General features: G+C 35.2%; 1 protein-coding gene across 1 annotated transcript in view; it reads left to right on the top strand.

The window, feature by feature from the left end:
• The first annotated feature begins 651 nt into the window (after positions 1–651).
• Positions 652–10952, top strand: part of CNTNAP4 (contactin associated protein family member 4) — a 261311-nt gene continuing 251010 nt past the window's right edge. The window contains exon 1 of the mRNA XM_027815469.2: positions 652–780. Coding sequence (XP_027671270.2) covers positions 696–780 — 85 coding nt within the window. The 5' untranslated portion in view covers positions 652–695. The remainder of the gene's footprint in view (positions 781–10952) is intronic.

Genomic DNA, 10952 nt, shown 5'->3' with positions numbered 1-10952 from the left:
CAGACCGCTCCTTTCACTTGCAAGCTTAGGTTCTCTACCACAGGCAAAATGCCTTCGTTCAAAAATGCAGAACTTGTAATGCCTCTGCAGCCGAAAGTGTAAAATGTACCATGCTGAAAAAATGCATAGAATGGCAGCATGCATAGCTGATGCTCCCTGTTCCCCCCTCCCCCCTACAAAAAAAAAACCCCAAAACCCCCCAAAAAAACAAAACAAAAAAACCCCCAAACCCATAATGACAAAGAACTGGCCAAGGCGAGCATCCAGCAAGCGGCTCTGTGTCTGTGCTCATGTGCTGGCTGCTGTGCCTTATTGTCTGGCGTTCAGGAGCCCCACATTTCCTACCTGTCACCACAAGGGGTGTCCAGGACGCGCTGCCGGCGTGCGCCTTCAGTCACCGAGCTGTGCCGGCGAGCCTGGCAGTTCAGCCCTGGCTGGTTCTGTGAAACTGGAGGAGCGATTCTCGCCGCTGCTCTTCAGGGATTGAGGCTGTTAGAGGGAGAAGCGACTTTGGAGGCGGGTGTGTGTGTGTGAGGAGATGCGGAGTGCGCTTGGCTGAGGTGCCTGGCCCCTGAGAAGCGCTGCGAGAAGAGGCAGAGACAGACAGTGAGGAGAGGAGGCAGGAGCAGGGCTGAAGTACAGAGAAGCTGTTTCCTAATACTCCGGTTCTTTCGGGTGTCTCACTGAATGTGAACATGGATTCTGTCACTGAAACCTTCCTGAAGCTGCTGTTTCTCCTGTCTGTTCCTAACTGGCACACGGCTGTGGCAGGAAATAAATGTAAGTATTGCATACGATTTAAAACTCAATCCAGAGTGTTCTGAAAACTTCTGGGATATTTTATTTGCATTTAGAATAAGTAATATTTTTGAGACAAATGCTTAGTGCTTGGAAATCGTGACAGCAAGTTGCTAGGCTGAAAATGTTCCAAAATCCTTCTACAGATTCTTGTCATAAATCTAGGTACAGAATATTGTTTATAAAGCTTACAGTCTAAGAGTATGCAAAAGCAGCATTTTGTTAAAGGATGTACAGTCCCATTTTCATTTTTGTTGTCTGTTTAAGTGCATCATTTTCCAGTGATTTGTGCCTTTCTTGGAAATTACTGGCAGATTTCTATTGTGTACTGCTTCAGCTTGGTTTTTAGCAATTTATAATTTTGAAAGCTGGTATCTGAATCTCCTGAATTAAGCTGGCACTTAAATAACTCTAATGGACAATACTGTGCAGTTCAAGAGCAGTACCAATATAACAAGGAAAAATGTGGGTAGCAAGACTTTATAGTCTCTGCATTGATTGCTTAAGGAGTATTGTTCATGCATGACTACAGAAGAGAATGCCATCTGTTCCAGCAGAAAGTTTTCAAAAAAATGAGTAATTCATAGTTAGCCAGTAGGGTGGTATTGCAAAATAAAGATGTTGATAACAGTTTTAAAGAAAATCTGCTCTCTAGGGAGGCAAATCTGATATATACCTGAAAATCTCTGTCTTCAGTGTTCAATTAGATTAAATACCTTTAAATGAAAAAGAAAAGAAAAAGAAAAAAAAAAAAAACAAAACACTACCCCCCAAAAAAACCAACCAAACAAAAAAAACCCACAAAAAAACCCCAACAACAAACCAAAAAAAATCCCAAAACACCTGTCCAGGAAGCTGATTTTCAGGGGTTTTATTATTCTGAAATTGTTCTGACCTATTCTTGATCCATTTGATTTGGCTTCAGCAAACTGAAGGATTCATTTTGCGTACATGTGGTAGAACAGTAGCCTAAATGCCAGATGATTGTAACCTGAACTGAGCATATTTTCTCCTCTTCCTGTTAAGGCACTGGTTGTTCATCACAGGAATGGGGTGGGCAGGAGCAATGCCTCTATGGGAAGAAAGTGCACACCAAAGCAAGGAGGAATGTTCAGGAATAACCTTACAGCCCAGTGGCAGGGGACAGCTCCCTGGAAACATTTAAGCAATGGCAGAGAAGTTAAGTTTGAAGTGCTCTGTAGGTCTGTAGCCTAGGGTTTTGCATATGGATGGTTTGTAAACTAAACATGCTCCCATGAGCCAGACATTCACATTACAGCACCAGAATGATCTTGTGCTGTCATTCAGTAATGATATCTCATTTGATACTCAAGTGCATAGTGTAGCCCTAAACATGAATACTAAGTTCCTCTTATTAAACACCCTGCTGCAATCCAGCCACAGCTTTAATTCTCTTCATCATTCTGCATTGTACAGTTTATGAATACATCCATTTTCACAAGACCATGATAATTGAATTGCACATTAATAGCATTTGGCACTATGCACAAAACTAAATCAGTTGCTTACAGGGAGGCATATTAAAACCACTGCAAAAAAGGCTTGTATCACACACCAAAGCAGGAAAGCACTAGAGGTCACTCTTACAATTTAGGAAGTAAGGTTTGAGGAAAAGGCTCAAGCTTCCAAATACAAAATTATGAAGGAAAAAACAAATCAGGTATGTAAGACATTTACTACTGGTGTTCTCAAATACTTCTCAAAAACAAGCCAGACTCAATTACACTATCAAATAAGTGACTTGAATGAATAGATTTTTCACATATATGCTAGTATTTATAAATGTATAGTATTTTTATTTATTAGTAAGTCCTAAATCCTATGCCAAAACAATTATCTGAACTGAAAAAGTAAGAACTCTTCCCGTGCTACATGCAAGGAAACTGTTTGTGGGAAAAGTCAATTAAATTATTTAAATTAAGGAGGAGTGTGTGCTAATGTCTGAAGGGAACTTGGCCACTTTAATGCATATATTTGCTTTTCAATATCTAATCTGGAAAAATATTAAAATCCATCCATATATATATATATATGTATATTATTTTGGAAGTAAAAAATTCTGTGGTAGGATTAGTTTGTTTTAGAAGTTACAGTTTTCATCTCTACTATCAAGGTCTGAATCTGGTTAGGTTGCATAAGATCACTTCAGGAGAAAAGGTTTTTCATAATTACTGATTACAGGAGATCCATGCAGCAGCTGTTATTTGCTCGCTTGCTCTTACCTTATTCCTTTTTTCTTAAGAAGTTGACCAGGAATTGAAATCCTTTTCAGTAAGTTATTCTACTGTTGTCATAAATGTATTGAAATATTTAAAAAACCAGGTAAAGTTTAGTTTTCCTGCATGAACATTGGTGGCTAGATTTTCCAGTAGGCTACCAATCATCAAAGAAAACAGGATTTTTTTAAAAAAGAATTAATTTCTTCTCAATTAATCTGGTTTTCATCTTTTAATTTCATGGTTCTTTCTCTAATATCAGATCCTGAATACCTAAATTTTACTTTGTCTTTCTTCAGACCAGCTGCTATTAAGAAAAGACCAAAGACCTTTACATGTCACCTTGAAGTGCCAATGTCAATGTTACTAAGTTATCCGTATATAGAAAAATTCTTGGATCAAAAATTGTTGTGGTCAGGACTATTTCTGTCTTAAAGAAATCACAGTATTGCTTTTTCTGACTAAAATGATTTTGAAGTTCTTAGGTTATCTGAAGGTGACAGACCCTATTATCTAGAATATGAATATATATTTCTGTGGTTTTATTTTAGGATTTTGTATTGGTTGGTTGCGTAGGTTTTTTTCCCCTGAAAAATAACACTGACACTTCCAATCAAGAGAGGAAATAATTGCTGCTGGAAACTCAAATCTTGTAAAAGTTCTGTACTAGTGCTGCTTCATGCTTTCCTGTGCTTTCTTCCTCCCAAATAATTGCACTTCCAAATCAGCTGAAAGAAGTTTAAAGTGCACAGCCATGAGTAAGTAACTGTATAAGGTCAAGTGTGAGTTTTAAATGAGGGATTAAAGCAAGTACTTCTAAGTTTTTTTCACTGGAGCTAGGAAACATTTTTATTTTATTGGGAACTGTCTCTACAGCTGTAAATCAGCAAGTTACTAAATCAGGCCTTGAGAACCTGCCAGAAATTGGTAGTCTAATAGGTGCAGTAGCTTTTTTTTTTTTTTTTTTTTTTAACTCTCAAAAACTGAAGAATTGCAGAAAACATAATTAAACCCCCTACGCACAACTGAATTGTGGCTAAAAATTATTAAGGTTAAACTTGACAGTGAATGGAAATATAGAGAACAAATTAGAGACTTTCCATGTAAATTATCACATTTTTATACCTACCTCTTTTTATTAAAACTTGCCAGTTTTACAGATGGTTTTGTTGATTCAGATTTTCTTATTTGTACTGAAATGATCATAGTTTCTATAAATGCAGAAACATTTATTATTATTATTATTATTGCTGTTACTATTTTTAAATATAAGTGATTTCTTGCTAATGTTACGCTAGAAAACCCACTCTAAAGGTGACAGAGTGTGACTGTTAGTGATGCTGAAGTTTTCAAATAGAGAAGTGACTGATCACAGACCTTGACTATTATCAAATGTAAGTCATTGTACAAATAGTTTTCCCAGGGAAGAGATTACTTGCTACAAGAAAAAATATTGTATCTTAATTTAGAAAATAATTTTATTCTGTTGTTTGTCATTGGTACTAAACAGTTCCATAGGCTATCTAACAACTTTATGGAATCATAAAAAATATGCACACATGTTGTTGATCACAAAAAATTTAAGTTAAAATGGAATACTTTTACTATTAGTTTGTGGTTGATGTAAACTGTATGGGAGAAGAAACTAGAAACTTTCTTAATTTTCTTTTAACCTCATTAATATTTATATTCTGTTTATTATTATCTGTCTCTCCTCTGCAATAACAATGGAGATCCCATCAGAGATCAGGCCATCTCTGGGCAATTATTTATACTAATAAAACATTACAGACATCTCTAGCATATTTTCCATCTTCAAATCTAGTCCAATACCAATGGAAAAATCTATCAAAATTTGTTTCAGACTTTCAAGGTTGAGATTTCACAGAAGGGCCTTGTGTTGGTTATGCTAAGTATCATCAATAATTTGCATCCCATTGCTCTAGACTTTTAAATTCCCGTGAACATATTTGTCCTTGGGATCAGTCAGCAGGATGGATGGAGCAAATTTTGTCATGATAGATGGATAGTGACAGACAATTAATGACATTCTTGAAGTGGGATAGATTTAACCATAAAAAGAAAATGCAGTACATTATATGTAAAGCATGTTGTTAGCTCTAGTAATAATATTTGCATTATATTTTAGGGTATACTGTATTTTAGTTAAGTACCAGCCAGGAGTTCCAGAGTAATTGCTAACTTTTTCACATTTTGATAATTTTGCAGTCATCAAAATTCTTCTTTCTTACAGAATAATTAGATGCAAGTATACATCTATGTTCATGCACAAGAAAGACAACATTTTAATTAAGGTGTTGTTTCCAAATACTTGTGTCTCTCAAAGTCATGTATACTTCTATCACTGTACATGAGGTACAGTGCTGAAGTTTAGTATTTTTTTGAATGCTTCTGTACTGCAGTAGAAAAGAACAAGTATTTTGTCATGTATTGATATGTCTCATATGATATATTTGCGAGTATTCTGCCTACTGATTCATTTTCTGTAAGAATTTCAACAGTCACAATTTGATAGCATCTAACAAGTTTAGGTGGAAAAAAGTAGATGTCCCCCATCCCTCCCCCACCCCTGCTGCCTCCCCACCCTGAACAAGCAAATCAAAGAACACTTGTTTGTTCAAGAAGCATTACATCACTCAAATTTTTATTTTCTTTTCCCCTAAAATCCCTGTGCTTTGATGCTAATTGCGAGTTTGAGAGTCTGGAGTGCAATATCACATAGGATTAGGGCTCTGTTTTGTGGGAAAGTTAGAACAGTTTCTCAGTACTTTTATTTGTTTATTTGTTGTTAGTTACTTTCAGTTAATAAGGTGATAACAGAGGTGGGGGCAGTGAGATCCATCACTGATTCAAAGGGCTTTCCTTCCTAGAACACACCAGGCAATTTGTTTAAGAATAATAAAGAAATACCAAATACTAAAATTAGTCATGTTTGTCAGTAACTCCAGATTTGCAAATTAACTTTATTTAAGAGTTTTCTGAAGCGAAAAGTTAAAATTTGCTCTTCCCTCTCAGTTTTCAGGGTTTTTTTTATGAAAAGGGAAGGAAACCCAAAATGATAGTGATAACATTGTTTTTACATTTCTATACAATTGCTTGAGGTTTTGCACTGTTAAATATTACTAGGGTTAAATGTTTTGGTAGGTTGATCTAGTAGTTCTCGAATATAAAACACTTTTTTGTAATCTACAACTTGTAATTTCGGCAGTCAGCATCTGTGCATAGCTTCTGGATTAAAACTGAAAGAGTTATGTGTGTCTCAGTGTACAAATATGTGTTATATAAATGCCATTATGACAAAAGCTGTGCCTTTTAAACTTGAAAATGACAAAATGTATGTGAGATAAGAGTATGCTGTCACAATGACAATTTGTTCCTCCTTTGTAAAAAAAGTTGTAAAAAAACCCACTACTGTTTAACTAATGGCAGTTAACTGAAATTTTGTCTCTCCAGTTTTTTATACTTACACATTTAATCATGTTTACTTATCTGTTGTGTATTTGTATTTTATATAGGTACAAGTATGGCATTACAGACTAATGTTTCTCAAAGGATTACTCTATAGGTCTCCTTCCGTCAGCTTAAACCTGTGGCAGTAACCTTGATTTAAACCTGTGAAACGCAGAGGAGAGTTAATGTCCAAACTATTTCATCTGTTTCACTTTTCAGAAGACAGTTTTCAGTGTTTAATACAATTGCTACGTGATTTTTTTTAGTAAGAAATACATAGTGTGCTACATAGTGTAGAAGGAAAAAATGGCACTGTTTATATTCCACTTAATGAGTATTTTCATTGCAGTAATTTGAAAAGTGATTGAATTCCTGAAAACTTCTGACATTTTAAGTAGATTAAAAATAGCAACTACAGAATTATTATTTAAATACAATACTCACTTAATAGACTACTGAAGAAAACTACCTTCAGGGTTTTAAATCTCAAAGGATAGAGAAAAATTATGGTTAGGAAATCTACCCAGCTGGGTAGCGGGTCTAATTACTTTTTTATCAAATAAATCTTGGTATTTGGTTGTGCTCAAGAATAAGTTATTACTTGTTCCTTGCCTGTTTGTTTCTGTAACAATCTTTTAGTACTTAACATATCTACATATGTGGTCTTGAAGGAAACATGGATTAGAAACAGCATGTTGGAATGTTTTAATTTATTCTTATTATTTAACGTCGTTCTTTATATAGCTGATATCTGAAGAGAACTTGCTGTTTCTCAGGTGTTTATCTGTACACTTTTAAACCTAAACAGAAAGTGGTTTTCAAAACTTGTCTTAAAAATATGATTTTACAAAGATTTTTTCATGATTGTATTTAAAATGCCACCAAAAATCCCCAGCTGTGTCTAGTTGACCTGTTCAGAGTTATTGTGAAAACACAACTTTAAAGAAAATTATAAACAACAAAAAAGAACTCTAAATGTGGTTAACACAATATTATTACTCAGATGCCATATAACCTAGTAAAAAACCTCACTAGGACAGCAAACAATAGATTATTATTAGAAAATATATAGAGCAGAGGTTTTGAACAAGACAGGAAGAGTAAGACCTTCAGAAGGTGACACACACTTTAGAAGTGATGCTGTAGACAGGCTGGGTTGCGTACAGGGAGCCTGGATCACTTTGGTTAGTTCACCTGCAGCATTGTACAGTATTCTCTGTTATGTTAGACTGGATGTGTTCAACGTGAATATTCTGTAATTATGTGAAAGTTTTCAGGAAAGATTGGAAAGTTTATCTCTTCAGGATTACGATTTACAGTAAAGGTCATATGATCACTGCTGTGCTTCATTAAGAAAATACTTCTGGAAGATATTTTAAATTAGAAATAGCTATATAGGAGCTGAAGAATAGAGACTTTCTGAATTTCCACTACTTCATTTATTAGCAAATATGCATTACTTTTGAGATATATGATGAATTGATGGATTCTGCAGAGACAGGAAAGTTGGGATATAAGTGTTTAAAATTAAATCTGGAACTTGGATGTTTGTTTCTTAGCTAGCTAAGTCCCTTTTTAGTCATATGAAAGAAAAAAATTTACAGGAAGAAATCATGCAGAAGATGGAAGGAAGAAATCTCATGCAAATTTAATTACCTAGTATGAGGTGATTTGCAGTGTAGAAGTATCATTTGTCTAATTACTGATTATGACTCTGAGTCTAGATGGCTAGGTCATCTGTAGGCTTTGTAGACAACAAAAATACATGATGTGGGGTCCAGTTTGATCAAAATTTCATACCCAAAATGAATGTTAGAGAAACATATAGCAAGCTGTACTAACTGCCTTGTACATTAATTACCAGCTATATCCAATGCATTCATGTTTGACATTGAAGTTCCTAACGTCTCCCTTGTCTGTGTTTGGGCAAATGGGTTCTCCTTGACTTCCCAAGTGTTAAGGTTGCCACTATTATAATCCTAGATAAAATATAGGGGCTAAGTGAGGATCTGGAAATGTCCTGCGAGCGAGACCTGAAAGGATTAAATACACAGATATTTTAACCATATGCAATATTCTGGCAAAGGGAAAAAATCTCATTAATTTAAATAAGCTGGAATTGCCCCCTCTACCCAGCTGAGACAGTCTGATCTTCCTACCCCTTCAACAAACCATGATTAAAGCTCCATCTTAACCCCAGTTCTATCAAAACATTATTTTTTTTTTTTTTTGCTTCTAAAGAAAACATAGAGTGAAAAGAGACAGTCTAATTAACAAAATCAGCAGAATGCTACAGCATTTCTTTTCATAAAACAGTAACAAAAGAGATAAAAGTGTCTTGGTAGTTTTACTTTAAAGCCTTTCTATTCTCTAGCCTCTAATGATGGTTATAGATGGACTGTTACATGGGATAGGAGGCCCTTTTGTGCTCCGAGCCAGCAAACTGTGGCTCTCCCTGTAACCTCTTTTCCTGATGAATGACATGATACCTTCCTACTATGCAGTGGTCTAGTTTGCAATAGTTTTGTAATCATGATGAGATTTAAGAATACTATTTAAGAAAAAAATGCAATCTTTAGTAATTAAGATTTTTTTTTTTAATCAATGAAAAATGACAGTGTGTCTCAATGTCCTTATTTAATTAAAGCTCCTAGGGAAATCAATGGGAGCTTTGCCTAAATAAATGTTGAATAAAAGCTTTAGAAAGAATGAACTGAATATTCATTTAACAGTGGTATGCTGCATAGATTGAATATAACTAGTCTCTTTATTTCCTTTCTATGTACCAGACTTTTCTTTTTGCCTTGTTTGGAGGACTCAGATACAGAACTGTGTAACAAACAAGAATTACTCATTTGTCCCACTTGACAAAAAATAAATATGTGAAGAAAAAGACATTTAGAATTTTAGCTAGTTCCTGTGGTTAGGGAATTCATATGCCTGCAGTGAAAAACTGCTGCTCTGTTTCTCTGAGCCAGTTGTAACATATTTTTTTAAACCTTCAAGATGATGGATTTTAATTTTCAAGTGTAAAATAGCCCCTCAAAACTTAGTACTTTCAGGAGTATTTGGATGCAGTGTAGTACACTGGGGGTTGCTCCGTTCTGCCCTCCAATTGACAAGGTGCATTGCAGTAACCCTTAGTTTTATGAGCCTAAATGTGTAATTTGTAGGACTGTTTTTCAATTGCACGTGCCAGCGTGCTCTGGAGTTCCACTGTACCCTGCAGTGACTACATTTATGTCCTCAAGCAAAGTCTGTCTCATAGTTGTTTTTCTACAGAGTAGAGATGTCCTCTAGTAATACAGGCTGAGAACAGGTCTCTTGGAGAAAGGAGTGATAATCAGAAAACTTATATGTAAATTATTGTAGCTTGTTTACTCTTACATATAACATATCCATAAATGTAAATGTATGTCACTAGATTACTTCACTGTAATATAAGAGAAACAGACTGGTGTTTGGTGTCATTTTTTAATGTACTTTGGGAAGATCTGGATGACAGTGATGAGCCTGGCACAAGAGGACGAGTATGACAGGGTTTTACTCATGAATCAGTGCTGTAAAAATGTTATTCTGCCTTCAGTAAGTAATTAAGTAAAATGTAATACAGAAAGAATTCAATAATAGACGAATGAGCTGCCAAACTTTTGTTCAGTTTTGATAGTCGCACTGTTTCTGTAAGAGGTGATCAATGTACTTTTTTTGTCTGGGTAAAACTTCTATTACATATAACAGTAAGTGTAAAACTCTCAGATGTCCTATGCACATGTGACAGGTTACTGGTAACTGTAGCACTATTCTGAAGAAGCCTTTAAGATATATTAGGAAATGTAGAAGTTTATTTTACAGAAGATCATTTTTTTCCATCTACTTGTCTATTATTAATGTGCTTTGGGGCAAGATGATTTCTTTTTCTCTTTCCTACCTGAGTACTCAAAAAGATCCATCTGTGTTCAACTGTAAACTTGTTTTGACTTTTGTGAACTGTGATTATCTCATAGATCACTCTCATGTTGTATAGCTTTGCTTTACTGTGTCCTAATTCATTCTCCTTGGACAAGAAAACAAAGAATTTAAGAGATGAAGACTGGGGAAAAAGATGACTAATGTACAGGTACCAATATGCATATTTCTGTGACATCTGCAATGAAGGGTTTTTAATTTTGAACCCTTCGCAAATTGTCTACATCTGCTTGCTATCTTGCTGTAGCCCAGAAATAGTAGATATCCAGTAAGAGTGACCCACATTTTGAGCAATGGGTGAGGGATGGATTTAGAGTTATGCTGAACTTGTTCTCAATTACCTTTAGGATACTGCAGAAAGTAAGCTTTTTTCCACAATCTGGTGTCAAGTTTCTGGAGGAGAAGGAATAATACATCTACCATGATGAAGATTACTTTCTTCTTCATCTGTCTTTTCAGTGACTACACAGAAATTTGACA

The sequence above is a fragment of the Falco cherrug genome, chromosome Z (assembly GCF_023634085.1).
Source record: "Falco cherrug isolate bFalChe1 chromosome Z, bFalChe1.pri, whole genome shotgun sequence".
In the NCBI taxonomy this organism is placed as follows: Eukaryota; Metazoa; Chordata; class Aves; order Falconiformes; family Falconidae; genus Falco; species Falco cherrug.
Note: the sequence above shows the minus strand (reverse complement) of the source record. Positions and strands in the feature narration are given on the sequence as shown.